General features: G+C 43.0%; 1 protein-coding gene across 2 annotated transcripts in view; it reads left to right on the top strand.

The window, feature by feature from the left end:
• The window catches only part of SH3BGR (SH3 domain binding glutamate rich protein), a 38,040-nt gene extending 13,531 nt beyond the window's left edge, over positions 1-24,509 (top strand). For both annotated transcript variants that reach the window (XM_030234948.2, XM_009089541.4), the window contains 6 exons: positions 4,421-4,606; positions 10,864-10,944; positions 17,435-17,632; positions 20,776-20,805; positions 22,909-23,016; positions 24,007-24,509. In XM_030234948.2, coding sequence (XP_030090808.2) covers positions 4,484-4,606; positions 10,864-10,944; positions 17,435-17,632; positions 20,776-20,805; positions 22,909-22,974 — 498 coding nt within the window. In that variant the 5' untranslated portion in view covers positions 4,421-4,483 and the 3' untranslated portion in view covers positions 22,975-23,016; positions 24,007-24,509. The remainder of the gene's footprint in view (positions 1-4,420; positions 4,607-10,863; positions 10,945-17,434; positions 17,633-20,775; positions 20,806-22,908; positions 23,017-24,006) is intronic.
• Positions 24,510-26,770: the final 2,261 nt, after the last annotated feature.

The following is a 26,770-nucleotide window of genomic DNA, read 5'->3' as shown; positions in this document are numbered from 1 at the left end:
AGTGCTCAAGTAAGATTTATAAATTGCCATGTGCTGTGCATGGGCAGCTCCTCTTTGGCCTGTTTTGATCTGGAGACTCCAAGAGAAAATTATGAAATCTTGACAGAGCAATATTCCTCTGTATTTGCTCCTTTTTGGTGTGCTGGGTGTGTGTATATCTGGAGCAATCTCAGCATGGGTTCAGATCACTGAATTCTGAGCAGCAACCTGGAGCAGTTTTCCATATTTTCTGATGAACATGGATGGAAAGAATCCTTTCAACGAACCTTTAATAGGTTCTGGTATATATAAAATAAAATTCACTCACACAGGGAGTTAGCACAAACCTCAATATATCACTAAAATCCTATTAAATAGAAATTTTGTATCAAGCATGTAAAGCTTTTCCCGAGGGAATTAATTTAATCCCTAAACAGTTTAAATTGGAAGTTAAAATTGTCCTATTTGCACTGGTGAACTCTTCAAATTTGGTGGCTGGCCCCACCAAATGCATGGGGTTGTTTTTGAATTCAGTATAAGATGGGCCCAGCCTCTGGTGTAAATAAGCAGAGGATCATTGGCAAAGATCTATTTTATGTACTACATGGTCACCCTAGTCACTGCAAGTGGTTTTCATGTTAATAAATACTTTGTGCAAGTGAATACAGTGAACCTAGTGACATTCTGGTGCTGTGGATCAGATACAGGAGTGTTATAATTCACTGTGGCTCTGGAGAAAATCTGCTGTCTGTATTTTTCCCCTCGATGCTTCAGAAATTTATTTTAAATATCTCCAGCTTTATTATCTTTCTGCTCCAGACGTAGCTGATATTGAACTATTCATTAAGGCAGGCAGAAGTGGAGACACTTATTTATAGCACTAAAAAGCACTAAAAGCTTGGCTTGGAGCAAACAATAAAAAAAATAATGTTGTTGCTATCACACGGGTGTTTAGAATTTGGAATCCTGCAAGATTCTAAATTGTGGGAGAAAGAGGATTCATGTCTCACAAAGGAAGTCTTACAGTCTTGCTTCCTGCTGCTTATGGCTATGACTCCTCTAAAATACTTCTATTTCCTGTGGTTTTGGTGACATTTTATCAATTTTCCCCCCTTCAAATCAGCATCAAAAGCAGCATAACCAGCAGGGCAAGGGAGGGGATTGTGCCCCTGTGCTCCACAGGTGATTTCCCACCTGCAGAGCTGCCCCAGCCCTGGCCCAGCCCTGGAGGAGCTGGAGCTGCTGCAGAGAGCCCAGAGGAGGCTCCAGGATGGGCAGAGGGCTGGAGCAGCTCTGCTGGGAGGAAAGGCTGGCACAGCTGGCATTGCTCACCTGCACAGGAGAAGCTTTGGGCTGAGCTCAGGGTGGCCTTGCAGGGCCTGGAGGAGCCCCAGGAAAACTGGAGAGAGACAATTCCCAGGGGATGTAGGGACAAGACATAGGGAATGGCCTTAAGATGAAGGAATAAAGGGTTACATTAGATATTAAGATTAAATTCTTCCTTGTGAGGGTGGGCAGGCCCTGGCACAGGGTGCCCAGAGAATCTCTGGCTGCCCCTGGATCCCTGGAAGTGGAAGGTTGGATGTGGCCTTGAGCAGCCTGGGACAGTGGAAGGTGTCCCTGCCCATGAAGGGGGTTGCAGTGAGATGATCTTTAAGGTCCCTTCCAACCCAAACCATTCTGTGATTCTATCATCCAACCTGGCCCTAATCACTTCGAGGGATGCAAAGTCCACAACCTCTCTGGCAATTCTTACACTCTAGCTAGATAACAATTATTTAAAACAAAATTTTAAATTTTAAGGAACTAGTAGCTAGGGATGGTGCAACTCAAGCTTTGCTGAAAGAAAAACTGGCATTGCTGAAATAATATCCTGTTCATCACCACTTTCCAAGTAATCTATGCTCAAGTAATTTGAATTCTTCCCATGCCATCAGACAAGGGAGGGCACAAACAAGCCCCTGCAGTCTCATCCATTCTGGGAAAGCCTTTGCGTGTCCTCTGTGTTGCTACACCCTAAATTTCCCTCTGTGAGTGCTGCTTCCTGGAGAGATTTTTTTGGTTGCCCACTTAGTGCCACCCACAACAAAGGTTTGCTTTGTGGTTTCACACTTGCTTGTGTTCCAAATCTTTTGCTCTGCCTAACCCCGATAATGGTGAGCCCTAAGGCACAGCAGCACATCCTCTGCTCTGTTCATCTCATTGTCATAGTCAGAAGCTCTTTGCCTTTTCCTTAAGCAGCACAATTCCATGAAACTTCACTGCTTTGCCTCAGCATTCATTTTTCCAGGCAAATTTTTGTTTTCAGGTCTGTGCTGCCTGAGCCTCCTGTGCATTATGAACCTCAAGCTGAAGAGAAATTATTACACCAGGTTTAAAAGTGACATAAGCAGGGGAGCAGAATAATAGCAGAATCTCTGGCTCCATGTCCATTATCTCCTCAGAGGCACCGTCTGTCTGGAGCAGCAGTTATTCCAGGAGCCCTATCTCCTGCAGTGCCTGTATCCAGAGGGACAGGCTGACCCTGCAATTGCAGCTGACAGCACTTGAGTGGCCTGCCTCTCAGAACATGTGATGTTACTCCTGCTGCTGGCCCCTGCAGATTTTATTAACCATTTATACAAACATCATCCTGCCACTTTCTCCAGTGAAATGTCCCTTGAGCAATTCTTTCTGCTGCCTGAATGTGTTCTGCAAATAACTCTGCAGCTAAATAGGCAGTAATGAGATTATTTCTGCTTAAAAAGAGAAAATAAGAATAGAAATAAGCAGCTTTGAACTCTGTCAACTGCATGGCTTTTGACCACTTTGAATTAGGGTTTTCATTCACTTTCTTTAGCTCACTGCAAACCTCTGTTGTTGTCACAAAAATGTACAGAATTTTATGTTTGTTATTTTTATAAGCAAGCCTTTGGGTAGATAGATGCTTCTTTGTTTGTACAAGGAAAAGAAATTTTATCTACTCATAAGAATTCATCCTTTCAGGATACTAGGCTATCACTCTACTTCAGCTCTTCTGTTTTATTAGATTATGGAAATACATAATCCCTGATTTACTTCTCATCTCATTGCCTGTCCCTCTGATTTACACTAGCTTGGTGTCACTTTAATTTCAGGTGTTCAGATGTCTGACAAATGGAGGACATGGTTTCAAATCACAAGATATAAAAATTACCTTGATGCCTCATTCCAGCTACATCTGGTGGCAAGTTCTTTAAAAGCCTGCTCAGAAGCAGCATTCCTTTGGTAGGGAAATACAGTGAGTGTTACATTTTCAGAGTAAAGGGATGGGTTATAATCTCAATGCCTGCCTTATTCCCTCAGCATCAGAGGGAATAAGGGCCATGAGTGAATTTTAGGTGTCACAGAAGCTGTGTGTAACAAGCCTGATTTGTACATAACGTGTTCTTCGTGGTCCAACTGGAATGTCATTCTGTAATGGGGGATTTATTTAAGCACAAGGGCTCAGCTGTGCTGGATTTTCTTGAGCCTGAACTCATATTTATAGATTGTATCTCAAGGAGCAGGGGCCATACACTAAAACTCAAGAAGCTCCACCTCCATGTGAGGAAGAACTTTTTTACACTGAGGGTGGCAGAGCCCTGGAACAGCTGACCAGAAAGAACAAGGAGACATTCCAAAGCCACCTGGACACATTCCTTTGTCACCTGCTCCAGGTGACCCTGCCTTGGCAGGGGGTTGGACTGGAAGATGCCTTCCAATCCCAACTAGTGTGTGATTATGATTCTGTGAAATGTATTTATGCCTAACATTAAAGAACAGAGCCAAGAAAAAAGTGGCTCACAGAAAGCTGAATGCCACTTGTGATTGGGAGGAACAAGGAGGCTGTAACATGCTGAGGAAAATATGTGCATTTTCTGACCTTTACTCACTTCAGGCAGGATCACCACAGGTATCTGTACACCACATTCCCAGATCTAGGAACACAGTAGGAGGCTTCCTGCTGAGCCTCATTTCTTAGCTGGAGTTGTCACTGCATCCAGGGAGGAAAGGAAGAAGCTGGGGGGTGGGTGTGTGGTGAGAGGGATGTAGTGGCAGCACTCTGGGTGCTGACAGAAAGTGTTGAATCTCAGCTTCAAAAAGTTTGAAGGCTACTGGAAAAGTGAATCCCACTTCAGGAACTTTCAGCTTTCAGGAAGATTTTTTTCATGGTAAAAGAATTGGAACAGGATGCCAGGGAGGCTTGGAGTCCCCATCCCTGAAGGTGTCCAAGGAAGGTCAGGATGTGGCACTCAGAGCTCTGGGCTGGGGACAAGGTGGGGATTGGTCAAAGGTTAAACTCAATGATCTTGAAGCCTTTTCCAACCTAAAAGATTTTCTAAACTTGACAAACTTGCCTGAGTTCTTGTAACAGCAGTTGCTCTTAGAAAACCATTTTCATTTTAAAGAAGGAATGTTGATCTCCCTCTTTCCTGCCCAGATAAAAAAGAAACAGCAAGAAGTCGTGGGCTTTTTAGAGGCCAACAAGATTGACTTCCAGCAAATGGACATAGCAGGAGATGAGGACAACAGGAAATGGATGAGAGAGAATGTCCCAGGTGAAAAAAAGCCTCAGAATGGAATTCCCCTCCCTCCACAGATCTTCAATGAGGAGCGGTACTGTGGGGTAAGAAGCTGTTTGGAAATTTAAATATCTTCAGAGAGTGGTTTCTGACAGAAAGGGACTCTTTTCCATTAATAGGAAGTGTCAAACAAACTCCTTAAAACAATTTGAGATTCACTGTGAAAGAACAATTTTCAGGAAACAGCTTTGAAGGACAGAAAAGCAATGAAACAGAAGATTATTTTTGAGAGCAAAATATGGATAGAGGGAAAACTGGCTGGAGAAAGTTCTTGAACTTTCAGTTAATTTTGATGGAGATTGTTGATATTTTGTTTGTTTGGACTTACCTGGGCTTCAAGGACACCTAGTAGATATCTGAGGTACCAGAGGCTGGGAATAGGAATCTTCTTTTTCCATTATATTATACAAATAAATAGGAATGTTTACTGGAATAGTTCTAGAATGTGGTTTGAATTAGTGGCATTATATTGCTTATCTAATAAATATTCAACCCTTCATAACAGCAACTGTAGCACTCATCAGATGCTTTTATATTTTCATATGTGCTTATAAGAGGTTCTTTCTCTTGAGACAGATTGTTCAAAGCAGAGAAAGATAATAATGTTGCAGCATGAATATTAGGATTGTGAATCAAAAGAGATAATCTGAGACCTTTTATTTTCTCCTAGTCTGGGTGGAAATGCCCAGTCTGGAAAGTGCTGAGATCTTCTGGCTGGAATGAACCTGCAAAGTGCTCTGGAATGCAGGGAACACAGTGAGCCTGGTTTGGAGTTACTGCACAAATCCAGTGTGAACTCCTGCAAGGTTGTACTGGGGCAGCAGGGATTTTCATGCTGCTGAGTTTTCAAAATTAACTTCTGTGCTCTCAAAGCAAAAGTTCATAATATGAATATTGGAGTGCCGCTGTTTCCTCATTTTCTCATGGAATTCCTAAAAGAGTAGTTGGTGTGTTGGAGCTCATGTGCATTTCAGCATCCAGTCTGCACCAATGAAAAGTATAATTTGATATATCTTACTCTGGGTTTTGTGGCAGCCAGTGCTGCAATAAATATTTCTGATGTTCCTTGGAGAAGTATATAAGGAATTAAAGAATAATTGCCTTATAAAGTCTTGCAGCTGGTCAGTCTTGGCAGTAAATGATAAATACACAGATTTTACTGCAAGTCTGAAGCTATTTCAGGAAGCCAAATAATCTACATATTGAAATAAATTCAAGTGAAGAAATAATCCTTTGCAAAAACACCTCCATGGGGAAAGAAGTTGCAGCTACTGATTTAAAAACTGAATCAAATTTACAATTAGTCTAAAAGTCTCCAGAATTCTAATGTACCCAGCTCTCAAAGCTCAGAGCTAATGATCCCAGTGGGTGCATAACAAAGCCTAATTTATGGCATCATTATTTCCAAATAAATAAGGTAATGAGATTCACATCAGTGCATGAGCCTTACCCTTCTCCCCAGGGGAAGGTGCCTCTAGGGAGCTGCACAGGGAGTGTGATGTGGGCTGAGAACATGGCCAAGGGCTGCCAAACTGCTGCAAAATCCTCCCAAGTGACATATTCTACAATCAAACCCTAGGGATTTGCATTCTGCTTCCCTGCACAGCCTGTGCAGGATCAGCAGAGCCATCCAGAATTGCTTTAGGCTGGGTAATGTTTATCTGATGCATCTTCCTCTGTGTCCCACTCCTTTGGCCTCAGTCATTTTATTAAAAATATCCCTGAGAATTGCAAGGGTCTGTGTGACTCTAGTGCAGTACCTTGAATTCATGGAAGTCCTTTTAAAATACATTACTCTCATCAGTTTTTAAGGGCCTCACTCTTGTGGCACCTAGAAACCTTTGAATTTGTAGCCTGGCTAAATGCAGGTAGTTCATATCCATTTCCTGCAATGCCCAAATCACCCTTTAGGTTCAACAGCCCCAACACAGGCTATTTGTAAATTTATGAGAATTGCATCCTCTATTAATCTTCATTTTACTGAGCTAAACAAGTCAAGCTCTTTACATCTCTCTCAATTTTTTGTTAGATATTTTCCCTTTCTCTTTCCTGCTAATTTTCATTTTCTTTGTTCATAGTTAGTACTCTTTTTTGGTTTTTTTTTTTTTTTTAAGATCAAATCTGTTACATTTCATTTTTCCCCATTCCTCTTTCTGGGTTCAGTATTTTCCCACATTTCCCTTCTTATCAATGGTCTTATCAGTTGTTCTTACCAATGTTTGGTTCCCATTCACACATGTGCATGTGTACACATTACATCATGATGGCCTTGGGCGATAAAAAGTCCAGATTAAATATTTCCTTTCTTAATCTGAGGAAGAGGGGTTTGGAGAGAGACATGGCAACCTTCAACTATTTTAAGGGCGGTGGCAAAAAGTGAATTATTGGTCTGAATTCAGCATTGACCCTGCTTTGAGCTGGAGGTTGGTCTAGGTGGTCTCCTGAGGTTTCTACCCACCTGAATTATCTAGGATTTTGTAAAATGTGTTCTGTTCTGCATCCACTGGAGATGGGATGAGCTGTAAGAGAAGAAACTACAGCAAAAAAAGTTCAAGTCAGACATCAGAAAATATGTCATTTTCAGGAGATTACCTCATTATCTCATTAAAGGTGGGTCAGAACTAGTGGATCAGAGTGATGCAATGATTCCTGCCTTGGAGGAATGGTTCTTTGGGACTCTGTCCAGTGTCCTCTTCTGCAGTTCAGTGAAATTTTTGGAGTAGTGGAAAGGAAAGGGAGTTCTGGGGACAGGAGAGGAGTCTTCTGTTTGTGCTAGAATAAAATGACATAATAAGAAAGCTAAGCCAGTCCCTCTGCAAATCTGCTTTTCTGCTGATACATTTTCTGTATCTTCATTTTCTGGGTGACCATGAAGAGCTGCTCCACTCCACAGCTCGTACTGTAAAGTGGAGGATTCTTATAGATGGATTTTTATAAAGATTCACTGCCTGGGAGCAGCATTTCCACGAGGTCAGAGAAGCATAAAACTATAAAATAGCTGATAAAATAGCTGAGATCTTATTTTTCTCCCAGATCTTTGGTATTGCCACTTGAAGAAATAGATTAGAAATGGATTCATTTTGTATGCCTGGCTACAGCACCAATTTCAAGTATCCATTCTAATCCAACAGGGCTGGCAATTATGTCCTTATTTGATCTTTTTCTTAAGCTGCTTCTTTGCTCATGTCTAGACAGACGTCTGCATCTGTGTCACTTGCTAAATATATTGAGCACTCTGTTGCTCTTGTCTTTTCTTTTGCTTGACAAAAACCCTTAGAAAACTAGGAAAGAAAGGAAATGTAAACTTCTTGTTTTCTTTGTAAGCTGAAATCTCTGCTTTCTTCTGTAAACTGAAATCCGTAGAATAAAGTACCCTTGTATGTACTTTAACAAACATCTCTGAATTGTTAGGTAAGGCTTTTATTTGATGTTGCAATGTGCATTTGCAGCCCAAAAAACAGCTGTGTCCTGAACTGCTTCCAGACAGTGTGGGCAGAAGTGAGAGGGGGATTTTGTCCCTGTGCCCTGCTCAGGTGATTTCCCACCTGCAGAGCTGCCCCAGCCCTGGGCCCAGCCCAGGGGGAGCTGGAGCTGCTGCAGAGAGCCCAGAGGAGGCTCCAGGATGGGCAGAGGGCTGGAGCAGCTCTGCTGGGAGGAAAGGCTGGCACAGCTGGCATTGCTCACCTGCACGGGAGAAGCTTTGGGCTGAGCTCAGGGTGGCCTTGCAGGGCCTGGAGGAGCCCCAGGAAAGCTGGAGAGAGACAATTCCCAGGGGATGCAGGGGACAGCACCCAGGGAAATGGCTTCAGACTGGCAGAGAGTAGGATTATATTAGATTTTTGGAAGAAATTTTCCCTGTGAGAGTGCTGAGGTCCTGGCAGAGGTTGTCCAGAAAACTTTTGGCTGCTCTTGGATCCCTGGCAGTGCCCAAGGCCTGCTTGGATGTTGGGGCTTGGAGGAACCTGGCACAGTGGAAGGTGTCCCTGCCCAGGCTGGAATGAGATGATCTTTATGGTCCTGTTCCAACTCAGGCCATTTTATGATTCTATCATTTATGTAACTGCTAAAGCCAAATTTTTGGAAATATAGGGACCTCTGGAGGTTTGTAGTCCAGCCTACTACTCAGAGCAGGGTAGCTTTAAAGTTAGCTTATATTTCCTGGGGCTTTGGCCATCTGAATTCCAGAAGACTCCAAGGATGTTGTTTCCATGCTCTCTCTGTGTGCTCTGGCCTGGTGCTGTGCCTAGCACTAGGGGAAGAATTTTCTGCTGATGTCCAGTTAACAAATTGCACCACTTAGACCATTTATGTCTTTTCATACAGATAAAATGTAATTGCTTACCTGAAGTAAATTGCTTCTGCTTATTTTTCTTACTGCCTACCACAGGAACAGTTATCTTTAGTCATTCAGCAAATGGAGATGTGAACAAGTCACCATTAGTAAAGCATGGTTGCAAATACCCCATAAAAATACTATTCCATGATCACTGAAGGCATTCCTTTATCTCTTATTTAATACATGATAGCTTCCTCCTCATTGTGAGGAAATAAGTGACCTTCCATTTACTGTGGGATGTCATTGCACACTCCCTGTTGCCAAGGAGCCCCTGATATCACAGAAGATTGTACCCACTCCTGATAAGGACTTCTCTGGTCATTCATACATTTTACTTGTATCCTCAGGTCAGGTTGTCTACAAGGCTTTGTGTTTCTGGAGAATTTTAGTACACTTGCCATGGGCTACTTTTCCTCAAAAAGGCATATAAAATACCAACTTCATTTCATGGCCTTTCCTTGTTGTTGTCTTCTCTTTGTTCCCCAGCTCCTGCCATGTCATGCCATGGTTTGCTCAGGCTGCTTTATGTAGTGTGCAGGAGGGCACAAGTTTCCTGTGTTTGTGTGGCTATGTCAAATTGCAGCCCTTCAAACTGCAGAAAATCCTCATTTTCTTGTTTGCTGAAAAAAAAATCCATGACCCAGTCCTTACACCATGAGCCAGATGCAGACACTGCCTGTGTTGGATGAGAAGATGGTCTGAGAAATGGGTGGCCTGGAGCAGCAGCAAAATGTGCTCCAGGGCTTCTCCCAGACAGAGCAGTTCCCACTGGGTGTGACTGTGTGAAAGCCAATCTGTCCCTCAGATAAATCAGTGCAATGGGCTGGCATTTGTCCTGTCTGCAAAGCTCTTCCAAACTGCACTGAAATGCCATCAATTCCACTCTTGTTGGCATTAAAGAGACTTCAAAACCATCCACTCCAGCCTTTCCAATAATTTATACTCTGGAAATACTAAAACAGCTCAATAAAACAACTCAGCTCCTAACCTGGCTTTACAAACAAGTCTCAAGGATGATTCAGCACCTTATTATTTACAGGCTTCTATTCTTGGAGTTATTTGGGATTAGAGGAAGGATGATAACATGATCAAGGCAGCAGTGTAGGACTCAGCAGGACATGTTCAGTCCCCTGTCTCAGAGCTGGCTGTGATTCTGGGCCACTCACTTCTGACTGGAGATTCTGTTGGAACTTAAATATTTGTTGCTTTTTATCTGTGTAAGATGAGAGCTGTGAAGTTCCCAGAGACAAAAGCAGTGATAGCAAAATTTCTTTAATTGATAGGAGTGCTGTACAGGTGAAAGCAGTAAAGGGCATGCAAGCTGTACTGGCAGGATAGGAGGCATCCCTGGTCCTCTTGGTTCCATTTCCACTGAAAACAGGCATTTAATGTAATGATTTATAATTTCATTTCACCAGTGCACAAGACATTTTGGCTGGTATGTGGATATCAGAGAGAACAGCACAACCCTTTCCTAAGTTAGTCTGAAAATAACAACATTTTCTAACCAGACTGCCTTTCTTTAAAATGAAGTTTCCTTGTTACCATTTCACTTGAGCTATCATGTTGACTGTTGCCTTTTATTTGCCATAAAAAAGTTCCAGGGTATTTTGTGTCCTTACTCACAGCAAGTTTTATTTTAACATTTAAAAGGAATAGCTTTGCCTTGGAGTGTACAGCTGAAGCATGTTAAAATGAGACACTTAATTTTATCTGATTCTGCCATGGATGGGATATAATTAAAGTGTAAGTCTCTGGAGAGATTTGCTCATTTATTCATTTTGCCACTCTGTGTGAAACTCCCTTTATCTGTGTTTTCTTCCTGGGGCTTGGATAATGCAGACAATTGTACAAATGCATGGTCATTCTCATCAATGTAGGATTTGCCTGGGCTGGCCTCTTCCCCCTGTGCTTTTTGTTTGATTTTTGGTACCAATTTTATGTTTTTGTTTGTTCCTTTCTTAGGATTTTGAATCCTTTTTCTCTGCCAAGGAAGAAAATATTATTTATTCGTTCCTGGGCCTTGCTCCTCCTCCAGGCACAAAGGTATGCCCTTCCATGGGGATCATTTATTTGGTTTTAATAAAAGATGAACATTGGCAGTGACTCAGCATGTCACTTAAGAGGCAGTGGCAAGCAATATGTTAGATGTTGGAGCAGCAAAGTGTTCTTAGGGGGAAAAAAGTGGCTGGTTCAGTAAATAGTAGAAAATACTTCTTTCTTGCCTTCTTTCAGTGCAGGCTCGTTACCATGGCTCCAGCTGATGGGTTTGTTGTGGTTGTTGACACAAAGCAGTGTTTTATTTTGTTCAGCTTTTAAATGTTGCAGACTCCCTCACATAATTTCTAGGCTGTGTTGGTCACAAGAAGCCTTTTCTAGCTCCTGACCACATCGAACAGGGCCAGTCCTGGTCCCCAACACAGGGTTGGGATCAGACCAATCTCATCCATCGCTGGCACCATGGAACTCTCTCCCTCTGCCTGCAGGTGAAAGGGGCTCACCCAGCCCTTCACCAAGTCCCTTTGGCAAGTCTGCCCATGGTTCTCCATCACATTTTGACAATGTTCTAATACATTTCTGGCAAAAGAAAACCAATTTTTTTTTCTTTTTCCCCCCCGGAGTTGTTTTTTACAGAAACCAGTGTGTTTTTTCTTTATTAGAATCTTCTTCTAATTAGAAGTTTTATAACTGAGACTGTTACAGCTCTGCTATCCTGAGCTCAGAAAATATTGCCATCTTTAACGTGGGTGAGCCAACAAAAGAAATTAATCAAGAGAGTGATGAGCCAGAGCCACAGGAGAGCTCTGCTGCATTGTGGCGACCTGGCTGAGAAGTGCCTTGGAGCAGGAGATCTGCCTTGGTCCAGTCTGCAGCAGCTTTGAGTGAAACAACATTGGAAATATTTTATCCTCTTCTGTAAAAGCAGAGGGGGAAAAAAAAGGAGCCTTTGCTAAGTGTTTTGAGAGCCACAGCTGCAAACACACTCAGGGGTGTGTTTTAAATATCCCAGTTGTTATAAATGTCTTTGCCACTGGGTCTCTGCATGATAAGGAGAGTGATTTAAACTTTCTGCTTTAGCTGTGCCATCTCTCCCACCCAGGGAAATAAAAATGGCTTGCCTACTTCACAAGGGTCTTGTGAGAATTCATTTAATTAACATCCACAAAGCCATGAAAGGCTTAAAGGACTGCAGGTATTACATATTATAATCTTTATAAGAGATATGTGGAGAATCAGTGAGATAAAGAAAATTGCATTTTTCCACCTTTCCACTCCACAGATTATCTGCTTCTTCATGCAAGGTCCTGGTAGATTCCATATCTGGGAAGCAAAGTAACAATTTTTTAGAATTCATTCATTCCCAGCTGTCAGCAGAGGCTATTACAGTTTCTACTTCGTGACAACCTTGGAAATGTTGAAAATAATATGTTTGGTACATTCTGCTGGGCAGATTTGTTTGTCAGTGCCATTGGTAGCAGGCAAGTCTTGTTTACAGTGATTAACTGCTGCCTTGGTGGTGGCTTCAGGCCAGAGAGCACAAATAAGTGAGAGTGTTTGTAAAGTCTCTGTTAAATGTGGAATTCTGATAGTCTCCCTTTCAGAGTCTGTTCCTGTTTGTGAGAGACATACACACTTCTTGCAGAGGTGTTTCTCAGCATTTTCACTGCAGGAGAGGCTGCCTGCTTTGTCAAAGAATTCTGCTCTGCTTCTGCTTCTGCTTCCCCCTCATTCTCTGCCTACTCCACCTTAGATAAGCACAATGGATGGCTCGTGACACTGATTTCCAGCAGCATAAATCTGGCATTATAAGTCAGGTGTGGAAGAGATGGTGATGGTGACACATATGACAAGGTTTCCTCTTAATCCCTTCTTAAAAAAAATGTGTGGGCTTTGGGTTTTTTCTTTTCTGGAATGAAGAAGCAAACTATAAAGCATGGAATCACCACAAGATAGTAAGCATTTTCTTTCTAGAGCTTTTTACTGTGCTGAGACATGACAAAGATTAATATGAAGCTGATACCTGTTTGATACTTCTGTCTTAAAACATTTTATTTCTTTATCCGTCCATCTTTTGTCTCATACTGCACCAAGACTAGAGAAGTTATTTAATAGTCATGGTCCTGTTTCACAGCACAATCCAACAGCATCCTGGCCAGGACTGTTTTGAGCTTATTTCCTTCCATCTGAGGAAGCAGATGAACCTTTTGGGGCTCCCTCAACAAATTATAACTTCCCAGCAAAATACTTGCAGTTAAATTTATTGCCAATTCATTGCCATTGCTGAGTGCAAAAATACACATCCAGTTCTGCAGATTCTTTTGTTCTGTTATTTCTGTATGTTAGTATATTCTGTATATTTGAGTGCTTCATCCAACCCTGGGGCCCAGCCCAGGGAGGAGCTGGAGCTGCTGCAGAGAGCCCAGAGGAGGCTCCAGGATGGGCAGAGGGCTGGAGCAGCTCTGCTGGGAGGAAAGGCTGGCACAGCTGGCATTGCTCACCTGCACAGGAGAAGCTTTGGGCTGAGCTCAGGGTGGCCTTGCAGGGCCTGGAGGAGCCCCAGGAAAGCTGGAGAGAGACAATTCCCAGGGGATGCAGGGGACAGCACACAGGGAATGGCTTCAAACTGAAGAGAGGGAGATTGGATTAGATAGTAGGAAGGAATTCCTTCCAGTGAGGGTAGTGATGCACTAGAAAAGGTTTCACAGTGCAGCTGTGGCTGCCCCTGGATCCTTGGAAGTGCCCAAGGCCAGGGTGGCTGGAGCTCTGAGCAATCTGGGATAGTGAAGGTGTCCCTGCCCATGGAACAAGATGATTTTTAAGGTCCTTTCCAACCTAAATAGTTCTTTGATTCTCTGATTCAGTGATTTTATCATACCAAGTACATCTTTTGCCTTAAAAGGGGCAATGTGCCCATAAAATTGAGTAACTTTACAGGAAAGCAATCCATATTTGTGGTGCATCAGCAAAGGTCTGTCAGCTCCCATCATCATCTCTCCTGTTCCCTCCTTACCACAATGGTTTTTGTGTTTTCTAAGGCATCATTTAGCAGGGCTGAGCAGAACAGTTTTCTGTGCCTGAGAGAAGCAGCAGATGTAGTGCTTGTGTTAATAAGTAATTTAATCTATTAATACCAAACACCTGAAGGATTACCTGGTCTAGATTAGTTCCAAACATGGTTCAGGGCAGGCTGAGATTTAAGACCTTATACCTGACCCAAGGATCACTCAAATTTGTGACAGATTTCTGAGAGGTCCTATTTAATCTTGGATCACTGGCCTGAGTAGTGATGTCCCAATAGGATACATGTGTAGATCTGATAATCAGTATAATTTGTATATTTAGGGTCAGGTGTGTCAATCTCAGCTGCCTCAAAAGTTGGGTACATTTTTTTAAACCTGGCACCACTTTTATGCTTAGTCTGACTCAGTAAACTCAGTGATTTATGTGATTTGAGGGTCTGTTTTCAAATATTGTGCTTATTTGAAGCCTTAATCCCACTATTCTTGATCTTAATAACCAGAATCTTGATATCCCCAAATCTGTAGATACTCAAGCTTAAGTTAGTGGAAAAAGGCTTCTCCTAAATCTGCTTTGAATTACAAATTTGTGCTGTGTGCATTTTATTTAAAGAGAAAATGACCTGTCAGCCAATCTTTAGAAATGGTACTTCATTTTGAATTCGCTGAAAATTAAATTCTGTGTTTCTATGGAGAGCCAGCGTGACAATGCTGTTCTGAATGTCAGAGTTCTCCATATAATTAACAAGAACTGTGTGTGTGAGTGTGTATCTCTGTGTTCTGACTGCTAACATGCTACTTCTAGTTCAGTTCTCTCAGCTAAAACGCTTTGGTGCCTTATGATCTAAATATGTGATTCATCTGAGATGGATTCACACAATAGGGTCATTTTAATTAGGATGCTCTCTGTGGTTCTTATGTATTTTATCTCCCAGCCAAAAACACTGAGTGTATGGATTTTAATGAAATGTTAAAATTTGGGCTGAAAATAAATATTTAACCTATTTCAAGACCAGGTTGGATGGGGCTCTGAACAACCAGGTCTAGTGGAGGGTGTCCCTGCCCATGGCAAGGAGGTTGGAATGAGATTATCTTTAAGGTCCTTTCCAACCCAAATCATGGGTGATTCTATTAATTTAATTTTCATTAATTTAACTAGTGATTCTATTAATTTAATTTTCATTAACACTGTCCTTTTCATTTGAGGAACTTCTGCAAAGAAAATATCTGTAGGAAGTTGCCATTTCCTTAATAATGTATTAACACAATGTTGCACAAGAGAATTTCAGTGTATGTTTGTGTTACTATATATTTCAATCTTCAAATATTTGTTGGCTTTTGGGAGAAAAGTAAACAATAAACCAAGCCAAACAAATGTCTCTGTAGATTTCTTTTTAATAACAATGCCACCAGCATCAGAGTGCAGTGAGCCCACAGTTCTATGTGCACTTGAAATGAGACAATATTGCCAGAAAAAGAAATTGTCTTTTCTCCCTCCTCCTTCCTCTGGCTCCTTCTGCTCCCTCCCAGCTGCTCATTCCTCTCCCCAGCATCCCCCACGTGCTGGCAGCAACACTTGTGCAGCTGTGTGACAGAGTGTGAAAGTGCTGTGAGGTAGGAAAGTTTTGCTTGTTAAAGCTTTCATCTTGATCAGCTCCTGCTCCACTTCCAGAGGAAGGAGAGCTTAGGGACCTTTGTGCCCACTCTCTTTTCACTGCAAGGAACTTGGATGTAAAATTGACTTTCCACAACTCAGGAGAAAATTGCCAAAAGAGCACCAAGCCTTACAGGCAGTCAGGTTTCAGCAAAAACATCAAACTGCTGTGATATCTGCTTCCTAACCTTCCTGAGCTCCTTTCTGTCATTTCTGTCCCCATCCAGCAGAGCTTGTCAGCAGGAGGACATCTCTTATGTCCCACAGCACATCCTGGACAAAGATCCCTGAGCCAGCACTCAGCCAGTAGCTCTGGGGATAAAAGCCAGCCAGCCATGCCCTGTTCTGCAGAATAAGAGCACTGGCTGAGGAAATCATCATGGGGACCCTGGAGGAGGACTTGGGAAGTTTAAAGGACAGGGGAACATGACTGAGGGCTTCTGTTTAAGTGTGGAGACAAATGTAATGATGGAAAAGCAGCAAACCCAAAAGCAACCAGGGGGCTGAGCTGTAAGGGCTTGGTCACAGAGATGGGGAAGCAGATTGTCCCCTCTCAGGGATGAGCTGCTCTTCCCAAAGCTTGTGGGACTCAGGATGACACAGGACAGGACCTCCCCTGAGTGCCAGAGGAACCCACCCCTGATAACACCAGTCAGAAGGAGTCAAATTTCCTTTTCATGAGTAAGGTCCTTTACCCCAGCTCTCTACTACAGATCACTTCCCAAATCTCCCACTGATGATGATTAGAATTTTTCTTCACAGCCAGTTTATGCTCATTTTGCATCTCCCTCAGCATTCCTCCTTGTCCTATCCCTGTCTGATGTTTACTCTGATCTATTTTGGGAGTGCCATCATGTCCCCTCACAGCATCACTTTCAACAGATTAAAGCAATGAAGGTCTTTTTGTCCCCCTTTCATAAGACAGGCTCTCTACTCCCTCAGATGTTCCTGGAGCCCTCTCTGCACCTGCTCCAGTCTGAGTTTCTCCTTCTTGAGCCTGAGTGACTGGGATGGCACAGAGCAATCCAGAGGAGGCTTTGCCTCACCTCATGATTCTGAGGATCACATTTTTTATCTCTTTCACTGTCACATCACCGTCATGGCTCAGTTATCCCATTCTTATTTAAATACATCCATCTTTTTCTTCTTTGATGGTCATGAACTGACAAGCTCCTAAAGAGCAATAGAAAAATCACTTTCTAATTTGCTGTCCCAAAGAAGGTGACTTTGCACTTCATGCTCTTGCATTTCATCACATTTCTGCTGTGCCACTCGAGGCCTCCTTTTGTCTGACACAGTGTGGGAGCCACTGTGACCTTTCAGAGCCACCTGGCTGAAAGGACACCAGGATGTTTGTCAAATAAAGAACTTCCCAGGAGGTGCTTGGTTATGGGGCTGGAATAAATGGAGTTGAATGACTGGTCTGGGAACAGTTTCCTGATGTTTTTAAGCCAGAAAGGTAAGAGACTAAATGTGAAATCCTTTATTACTTCTGTTTTCCTGGACCTTTTGGATGATGTTTAATTGGAATTCATGCTGGTGCAAAAAGGTTTTTATTTTACTGAAACTCAAATGTGCCATCAGGGTGAACTTTGGTTTCTACTGAACTTTCAGAGGAAGGTTAGAGAACCTGCTGTGCTGAGAAGTGCTTGAATTCATGTTTTCCCCACACAAATCCCACCTGGTCAGCATGCCAGCAAGTGTTCTTTTCACAGGAGAAATCCACCCTAAAAGGGGGCATTTTCATTTGAGAGCTGGAGCAAAAGTAGAAAACCACTTTCCCAAAATAAGATACTCAAGAATTTTATAGAAATGAGTTGATGATGTGCCCTGAAGCTTACCATGACTTCCCCTTTGCTGCCAGGAGACTGAAAAGTCTGATGCCGCAGAGGAGAAGTCTGATGCCACAGAGGAGAAATCAGAAGCCACAGAAGATAAATCTGATTCCAAGGATGAAAAATCTGATGCAACAAATGAAGCTGAGGCACACACAGAAGACAAGGCAGATGAAGGGGCTCCTGAAGAGGCTCAGTCTGGCCAGACACCACCAGAAGATCAACAGGTAATTTTTCCTTTCTGTTTGTGATCTGAGGGTTTTACCTGGGCTAAGCACATGGAACATGAACCCACAAGGCCTCCTGGTGTGCCCCAGGGTGACTGCAGAGTGTCTTTTGGATGTGTTTTTGATATCAGGATGATATCAAACCTGGATAAAACCAGGGAACTTTGTTCTGATTCTTGAATATCAGCAACTGCCTTTTGCCACTTGTTAGTACAAGCTTTTTATTTTATTTTGATGGTCGCTGGGAACCAGAGTCTAGTTATGGAGGGTAATTTAGGACTAGACATCTGAGTCCTGTCTGGGTGAAAAAACAAATTGCTGTTCTCAATGGCCAGCATGTGCAGAGCTCATAAATCTGGCTGTAAATGTTTGCTGCAGATCTGACTGTGACTTCTCCAGGCCCTGCAGAATCCCCTGGGCAGTGCAGAAATGGAAGCCAATGTTTTCCTTCCTGTCTGCTCCTGCTCTGGTACTACAGATCTCAAAGAGCAGCTCAGGTTGTCCTTTAAGGATGGCTTTATCTGGGTGCTGACTCTTCCCAGGGAGTCAGGCCTGCTCATCAGGTTCTTCTGTGTTTGGAGATCAGATGGTCCCTGGGGAATATCCAGCACAAATGCATCATCTCTTACATCAAAGATCAGAACAAATGGAGTTTGGTTTTTTTTTTTCATCTAGACACAGTATTTCTCCAGAGGAAACACCTCTCTGTAGGCCTTTCCCCACTGCCCTTTTTAATAATGACTGATCTGATCACTGTTGGGCTGGAAAAGCCCCTTTAAAACACCCTCAGGCACATCTCAGCCACTGGCAAGTCCCACTCATCATTTCAAAACAATGAGGGCAGACAGTCCTCAGTGGGAACTAAATTCCTCCTTAAGGAAAATTATATCCAAGCACTTTTCATGTTGCTGTGAATTTCAGCTGGCAGGTGAGTGCCATCAAACTCCTTTTTTTGGCTGATAAGAGGAACCAAAACTGCTGCCTGGCTTGGGTGCCTTGCCCTTCTGGCTGGCATTCTGCTTTAATGCTTTTCAAATGAGAGCAGAATGTTGGAATTTGTCTGCAAATGTGTCAGGCAGCTGTGGAGGAGAGGTTTTGCACTGACATCATGCAGCAGCACCACTCCTATGCAACCAGCACCTTGCTCCACTTCTCACAGAAAGGATTGGAGTTAAAAGTGGAAAATAGATTTCTTTGTAATTTTTCAGGGAGGGGAGAAGCAGAGGAGAGAGCACATAAGACACTTTTTGCCCTGTTCCACCACCCACTTCTCGTGTCACCCAGGACAAATCACTTCAGTGCTGCGGCATCTGCCTGCCTTGCTATAGTTCATCCCAATTATCACTTCTGTTGGGATGGCATGAATCATTCTGTAGGAATTCTGCTATTCTCACTCACTACAGACAGCACACAGAGGACAGGGTTAGATGAGAAGAGCAACTCTGAGGCAGTTACAGCGAGATGAATTCCACCTTTTGTCTCTGTATCTCATTTTTTTGCTTATAAAAGAAAGTAAAAATACCATTCCCAAACCTGAGACTGAAAAGTCTGATACCACAGAGGAGAAATCAGGAGCCACAGAAGATAAATCTGATTTCAAGAAAAAAGATTCTCAGAAACCTGAGCAGGGTTTGATGAAAGTAAAGATGCTCAAAGACTGCCAGGTTGCCATCAGAGTATCTCCACTGGATGTTAAGTCCTAAAGGATAGAGGAATTTTCAACACAAACATTTGAAAGATGGCAGTTTTATGTTCCATGGCTGAATTAATATGCCAGTGGGAATTTAGTGCTGGAATTTTGGCCTTATTTAGCACTGCTTCAAACCACCTCCAAAATGACTCCCATTTGTGGGGTGTAACCAAGCCAGCTTTTCTCCAGTGGCTTTGCAGGAAGAAAATTCTGGAAGTCAACTTAGCCTTTACCAGTGAGCCCAGGATAGAAACCAGAACAAACTGGGGCTGGCTCAGCCCTGGGGCTGCAGGGAGGGTCCAGTTTTCAGGAGGCTCCTCCTGTGCTCAGTAGCAGGGGATGTTCAGTGTGGAGGTTGCAGCTCTCTCCACCTTCTGCTGCTGCTCCTGGGAGATGCAGAAATGCAGAAGCTCCAGGTTTTTGCTTGCATGGATGCAGTGCCTCCCATTCCTGCTTTGTCTGTCCCTTTGGTTTTGAGTTTCTTGAAGAGAAGACTGAGCTCCAGCTCACATGGACCCTGCTGGTCACTCCATGTGCTGGTAATAAATTTTCTGTGGTTTCACTGTCTGATTTTGACTTCAGATTTAAGCTTGGAGGTTCGAGTGTTTTTTAAGTGGTGTCCCAGTTAAATCAGTTTTCAGTACAGATTAGGCTCCCTTCAGGGCAAAATTATTTTAGAAACATGTTCAAAAATCATATTATAATGCAAGTCTGTATCCTGTCTCAGCAATTCCCCAGGCCATATTTAAACCCTGGCACTGCAATTCACTCCCTTAAGTCATTCCACGAGAACTCAAATCAACCCCTCTGCCTTCTGTGTGGCACTGTGACATTTGCCTCTTGTCTTTGGGATTTTGTGTAGGATCAGCTCTTTCTCCCAATAGCCAGATCAGGATCTAACATTAAATTCTATTCACTTTTTTTTTCTTTTTTATCTCTCTCATCACTTCTGCTCAATCTACACTCTAAAACCAGCTTGTATTATTTTTTATTCCCTGTTGAGCCAAGGCATCTGTTGCAGCCTACAACACTTAACAGAATTACAAGCCAGATTCTGAATGATGATATATAGCATAGATAAGACTCTATAATTCTGATTATACTTGCATTTTGTAGACTAGCTAATTACCAAAAAAAAACCCACAAAAACTCCACCTGAACAAGGAAACAAAACCCAGCTCCAAATCTCTGCTTGCCAATGAAGCAGTTTTGCTTGGAAGGAACTGAGGAAAAGGGAGCTCAATTTAATGATTTTATAGTCCTTTTCCAATATAAAAGTTAAGCTGTGCTTTGTGAGTTAATTTGGAGGACAGTATCTCCAAATGAATCCAGTGAATTACACATAATTTTCCTAAATTCAGTGTTTAACTTCTGCTGTGTTTACCCTGTCTCATTTCTGATATTCTTTCTTTAATTTATCTTTTTAACATTTTCTTTTGTATCTCTTCTGTAGGAAGTCGAGGAAGAACATGCAGCAACAGGGGTATAGTACACCTGGATATTCTATTATCATCTTTTGTTTGTGTGTATTTAATTCCTTTTCAGTCCTTTTGCTTCACTCAAAAGCTGGTAAATTCTTATTCATGAAAGTGAACACACCACAGTCATATTCTGCTAGAGATAATGATTGGTCCTATTGTGGTGTCATTGACTGGGAACAAAGATGGGCCTTTAATCATTAAAAGCTGTAAATGGAATGGAAATTGTCTGTCACAGAGCCTTCAATAGAATTTGCCAAGGACTCCCATGACAAGTCCATCTTTGATAATCACTGACTGACACCATGCTGTGATTGCATTTTCAGTGTGAAAACTCGTTCTTACAGTTTAAAAAGGAGATATTTCCCTCATGAGAATTTCTAGCAGCCAGGTGCAAATCCTCAAACACTTTTCTGCTTTGCCCAAACCTTCAGGACCATCCAGTGCCACCCCAGCCCCAGCAGCATCACCCCAAACCCTGTCCCCAAGGGCCACATCCAGACTGCTCTGGGACAATTCCAGTGACTCCAAACCTCCCTGGGCAGCTCAGCCCAAGGCCTGACCACTCTGCCAGAGACATTTTATTTTCTAATCTCCAATCTGAACCTCTTGTGATGCAATTTAAGGCCATTTCCTTTGTCCTTTCATTGGCAGCAGAACCCAATCCCCGCCTCACTGCCCCTCCTGTCAGGAGCTGTGCAGAGCAGTGAGGTCTCCCCTGAGCCTCCTTTTCTCCAGGCTGAACCTCCCCAGCTCCCTCAGCTGCTCCTCCCAGGATGTGTTTTCCTGACCCTAAAGCTCCTGGAGCCATGAGCAGAGTGCAGAGGTTCCTGGAGAGGCTGGTGAGGGCCACCAAGCCTGGTTAGTGTTACCCTGGCACCACCAACTAATGCTTCAAGCAAGAGAAAGAATCTTTTTCTTCCCCTGTAAAAGTTGACTTGAATTTTGGATGGAAGTTGGTAATATCTGAAAGATGTGACTTGTCTGTGTGCTCTGCTGGCCCTGTGTCAGAGTTCTCATGAGATAAAAAAGGCATTTTTCCTGGGGGAAAATGTCCAGAGGGGCAATACTCCTTTGGCATAAGAACTTCTAATCCACAGACGTCTGTGTTACATTTCTGGTTTTGCAGAATGATGCTTTAGTGCAATGTTTTTCCCTGACAAACACTTGAAACCAGGGATCTGATTCCAACACCTCCATTCCCAAGCAGGTATTTAAGCAGGATTTCACTTCAGCAACTCAGGTGTGACTCCTGCACAGACAGGAGGTGCCTGAGAGGAAGAACAAAGGTCTGTGCTGCTCATGTACAACTGAAAGCTCATTATTGATTCTTTGATTGGTTATTTGATTATGCCAAGAAGAAATTCATGTCACTTTTGCAGTCCAAGCAGTTTGTGAAGGGGTGGGAGATTGAGATAAAGCTGATTTATACACATGGGAATGCCTTTGGACAAGAGATGGCTGGAAAAGGAGCAGAGGAGCCCACAAAGCAATTTCCAGCTGTTTTGCAGAGTAGAGCTTCATTTACTCTAGAAAGAGAATAAGCAGAGATTGTTGTCTGTGTCACACAAATTCAAGCTTTCAGATAAGTGTTGATTGAAGCAAAGGGCTTTTGTCTTTCAGTTGTGTCATTTCTGCTGCATAAAAGAGAGAAATAAGAACTTCAGAGATAGAAACAAGGCTATAATGTCTGATTCCAGGTGATTTTTAGATCCTTCAGGAGTCTAGTTCCTGTGCCATGAATCTTTAGTTGTTTACTGCTTCAGGGAAGTGTATAATTAAAAATACTAAACTTTTTGTCATATTCACACATATTTCATATTCTTATTTTTATTTTGAGCACCTATTTGCAGCTTAACCATGTGTTCTAACCTAAGAAGAGGGTTTTTACATTCCAGCACATGCCTGTAAACCCCACAAAATAAAGCCCTGCCATGTTGAGAGTAAAAACTCTATACATTAATTCTGGTTTTGAATCTCAAAGAATATTGCATTTACTGAAATAGAATGGTTGTAAAACCAGAGCTTTGCATTTCAAGACTGTTTATTTTTTTTTTTCAATTCCTATATGGTAACTACAAATATTTTCTATTAAAAAAAAAACAAAGGAAGAAGAAGAAAAGCAGGGAGAGGGAGAAGAAAAGGAAGAGGTGAAGGAGCAGGAAGAGTCTTAGTACAGCTCCCTACGACACAATATTTCTTGAACAGGTTTTCAGGTAAATATTGAGACATCAAGCACAGTTTCTAAATACCCTTACAGTAAGATAAAATTGCAATTTGTGTTATTATTGTTGTGGATGGATGAAGTTTCCATGCACAAAGTACCCAGCTGATGACTCAAAAGTAGATTTAACTATTGTAGCTTGTCTTTCACATGGAATAAAAAATTATTCCCTCTCCTCTCTTACTCATCTACTGATTCCACTGCAGCTTTTAGGATCTCTATGTCTCACACGAATGCCTCTCTCAAATTTAGTTGAAAACTTAAAATCCTGGTAAGAGAGAGGAGCCTGATGAGAAATATGACTCAGTACAAAATTACTGAAAATAGGCCAAATTTAAAACCACAAAAGAGGAAGCACCTGGAAGGCCGAGTTTGTCCTGTATGGATGTGTGAGCACACCAGCACTGCTCAAGTTCTGTCAGCATGTGCTTTCTAATTTTCATTTTCAGGTTTTCTCCTTCCTCTGTCCCTTCTCCCCTGCACTGAAATACAGATCAGAAAATCACTTACAGGGGAGAAACAAAAACTTACAAGAGAGTTGGAATTTCCAGCAGATTTTCCTTTGGGTGATGGGACTTCCTCCTGATCACAGAAACAAAATGCTCTTTCTAGGATCCATAGACTCGTGGAAGTTTTGGGTTGGGAAGGACCCTAAAGATGATCCAGTTCCAACCCCTGCCATGAGCAGGGACACCTTCCACTGTCCCAGGCTGCTGCAAGCCCCACCCAGCCTGTCCTGGGCTGGATTCCTAGCTGACTCAGACTCTGAGCTAGCTGCCAAAGGTTTCACCAACCAGGTGCAGGTGGGATTTCCCAGCTCCTCAGCAGGGCAGGAAATCCATCACTTCTTTCATGCTGCCTCTCCCAAATCCGGGTTCATCTGTTGCAGGGGAATGAATTCATCACAGCATTGTCCAGAGTTCAGATCTGTAACATCACAGAAGTGCTGAGTTCTAATTGAATTTTCTTTGTTTTCGTTCAGGAAGCACCAGCTGGAGCCACCCCACCAAAGAAAAGAAAATCCCTTTCTCAAGCAAAGCACCACTACCTTTAGTGCCTGTATGAACATGAAAACACCAATAGAACACAGCCACCACTCTGTCCCACCTGTAACCTTTATATATATATTTGGTATTCCAGTTGCTTGTTAAAATGGATCTCATGTCTGACAGATGGTGTTGATGGTGTTTCAGTCAATTGTTATGTGTTGGGATAGTTTTGTCCATGTCACATTTAGATTGTGAGCTCTGCAGGGCAGGAACCATGTCTCTCTCCATGTCCAAACACTGCCAAGCATGTTGCTGCCACTCAGCAGCACTCACACCCTTGATGTCTTCAGAGGAAAAGAAATTCAGCACTGAAAACTGCAAAGAGGCTTCCTGTACACAAGCCATGTGAGTCACTTCTCCCTCAGCTGGCATTTGAAAATGATTGAGATTCCCATTGTGCAGCAGTTTAAATAAATGTGTTTTCTGTCATATCTGCTCTCTGTCTGCAAAAGCATTAATTTAACTCTGCTGCAGATGTTTTCTCCATCCTTAGGGTTGTAGGCTCTACAAAGACATGGAATCCTAAAATCATGTGATGGTTTGGGTTGGAAGGGACTTTAAAGATCATTCAGTTTCCACTATCTGAGGTTGTTCAGAGCTCCAGCCAGCCTGGCCTTGGACACTGCCAGGGATCCAGGGGCAGCCACAGCTGCTCTGGGCAGCCTCTGCTTCTTACAGAGAAATTCTTAAAGAATTTCTTCTTAATATCCCATCTAAACCTACTCTCTGGCAGTTTGAAGCCATTCCTTGTGTCCTGTCCCTGCATCCCCTGGGAACTGTCTCTCTCCAGCTTTCCTGGGGCTCCTTCAGGCCCTGCAAGGCCACCCTGAGCTCAGCCCAAAGCTTCTCCTGTGCAGGTGAGCAATGCCAGCTGTGCCAGCCTTTCCTCCCAGCAGAGCTGCTCCAGCCCTCTGCCCATCCTGGAGCCTCCTCTGGGCTCTCTGCAGCAGCTCCAGCTCCTTCCAAAATCATCAGCCCAAGGTGCAGCAGTGGCCAAGACCCAGGGAGATGCACTGTCAGAAGGATGGCAGTGCTTTGCAGCCATACCAGCCTGGCTGTGTTGAACAGGTTGTGCACTCTGGTCTCAGGGAAGAGCTGGGGATGTGAGAAATACAGAGAGAATGGCAGCTGGAGAGGATGAAACAGCTGCTCCATCAGGAGGCTGAAAAGACTTTTCAATTTGGAGAGGAAGCCAAGGAAACTACAAAAAAATCATAAAGATGAATGCAGAACAGTGAGTCAGAAAATCCTTCAACACCATAATGAAAATTAGCAGACACAATGAAATTAATAGATCAGCTTGAAAGGGAAAAGAGAGAGAATGTTTTTCTGCAGTGAGTCAGGAAATTTTGGAATTTGTTGTCACAGGATGTTATGGAAGCTGACAATGTCAACGTGAAGGGATTGGGCAATGTCAGGAACAGGGTCATAAATGGATACTACAGCCTGGGATGTGTCCATAACATCCCAAATCCAAGGAGTCACAGATGCTGGCGACTGGCAGCAAAAGGATTTAAATATTGCTATTCCTAAATAGCTTTGCCCATTTCCACCTTCAAAGACTGAGTACCAGCTTAGGTGAGCCACTGATTTTAGCATTTCTTCCATTCCTGCAGGTAATTTCTCTTCCTGGGGGAAATTTTCCCCATCTCACCAGCAGCCAAATCAGGACACCAGTCATTGCTGCAGAGGTTTTGAGCAGAAGGACTTTTGGGTGCATGGTGGACACCATAAACACAGAACTGTTAATGTCTCTGGAAATGTGGCAAATCCAATGTGTGCTGTGCCTTGATGTATTCCCAGGCTGCCTGAGCTCCCTGTGCCTGGTGAACCATGAGTTCCCCTCAGAACAAAACCCCTGAGTGTACTCAGGACATCAGGCAGGGCTGGTTTGAGACAAAACCCACCACACTTTGCCCATTCTTGTTAAGGCAGAAATACAGCAGTGATCTTCTGGACAGGGTCTAATCTGGGAAGGCTGGGAGGGAATGTGAGGAATGCTGAGCCTCCCACGTGGGAGGGACACACTGCCCTGGTCTTCAGCTGGTGACTGGGGTGAAGCAGCAAACGGGATAGCAAAGATCCTGCAGCCAGCACAGAAATTTGGGGTGTTCCTTGGGATCAGCACGTGCTGGCCATCCTTCCTGCCAGGAGAAAAGGGGGCTGTGAGTATGCCAAGGATAAACTGGGGCTTGATGTTGCTTGGTGCTTTTGGCCATAATGTTAATTCTGCTTACATAAACTTAATACTTTCTGCAGTAATTTAGTGCAACTGGGCAAAGAATCCAATCTTTTCTAAACTGCAGCTGAATGAAAATCAGTAGCACGAATTTGTGAGCTACTGGCTTAAAGGCACTTGGAGGAATACTGCCTGCATGTATATATTCCTGTTTTACTGGGAGAAGGCAACTGCAGCTGGTTAGCACAGAGTACATGGCATTTCAGAGGCCTCAGGAATCCATGGATGCAAAATCCTTCCAGTGCACCCCAGTTACACACAAACCAGCAGGCTGTTCTCTTTTTTTGGTGACACTTTGGTATGTAAAGCATTTTCCTTGGATGATTGATGCTTGAAACTTCTCGTATCCTGAAACAAGCTAAAATTAGAAAGGCTTCAAGCTATGCTTCCTACAGATCCATATATGTCATAGGATGTAGCTGTTGGCACTTTGGGATGATTGATTGTCAAGTTTCACA

The sequence above is a fragment of the Serinus canaria genome, chromosome 1 (genome assembly GCF_022539315.1).
Source record: "Serinus canaria isolate serCan28SL12 chromosome 1, serCan2020, whole genome shotgun sequence".
In the NCBI taxonomy this organism is placed as follows: domain Eukaryota; kingdom Metazoa; phylum Chordata; class Aves; order Passeriformes; family Fringillidae; genus Serinus; species Serinus canaria.
Note: the sequence above shows the minus strand (reverse complement) of the source record. Positions and strands in the feature narration are given on the sequence as shown.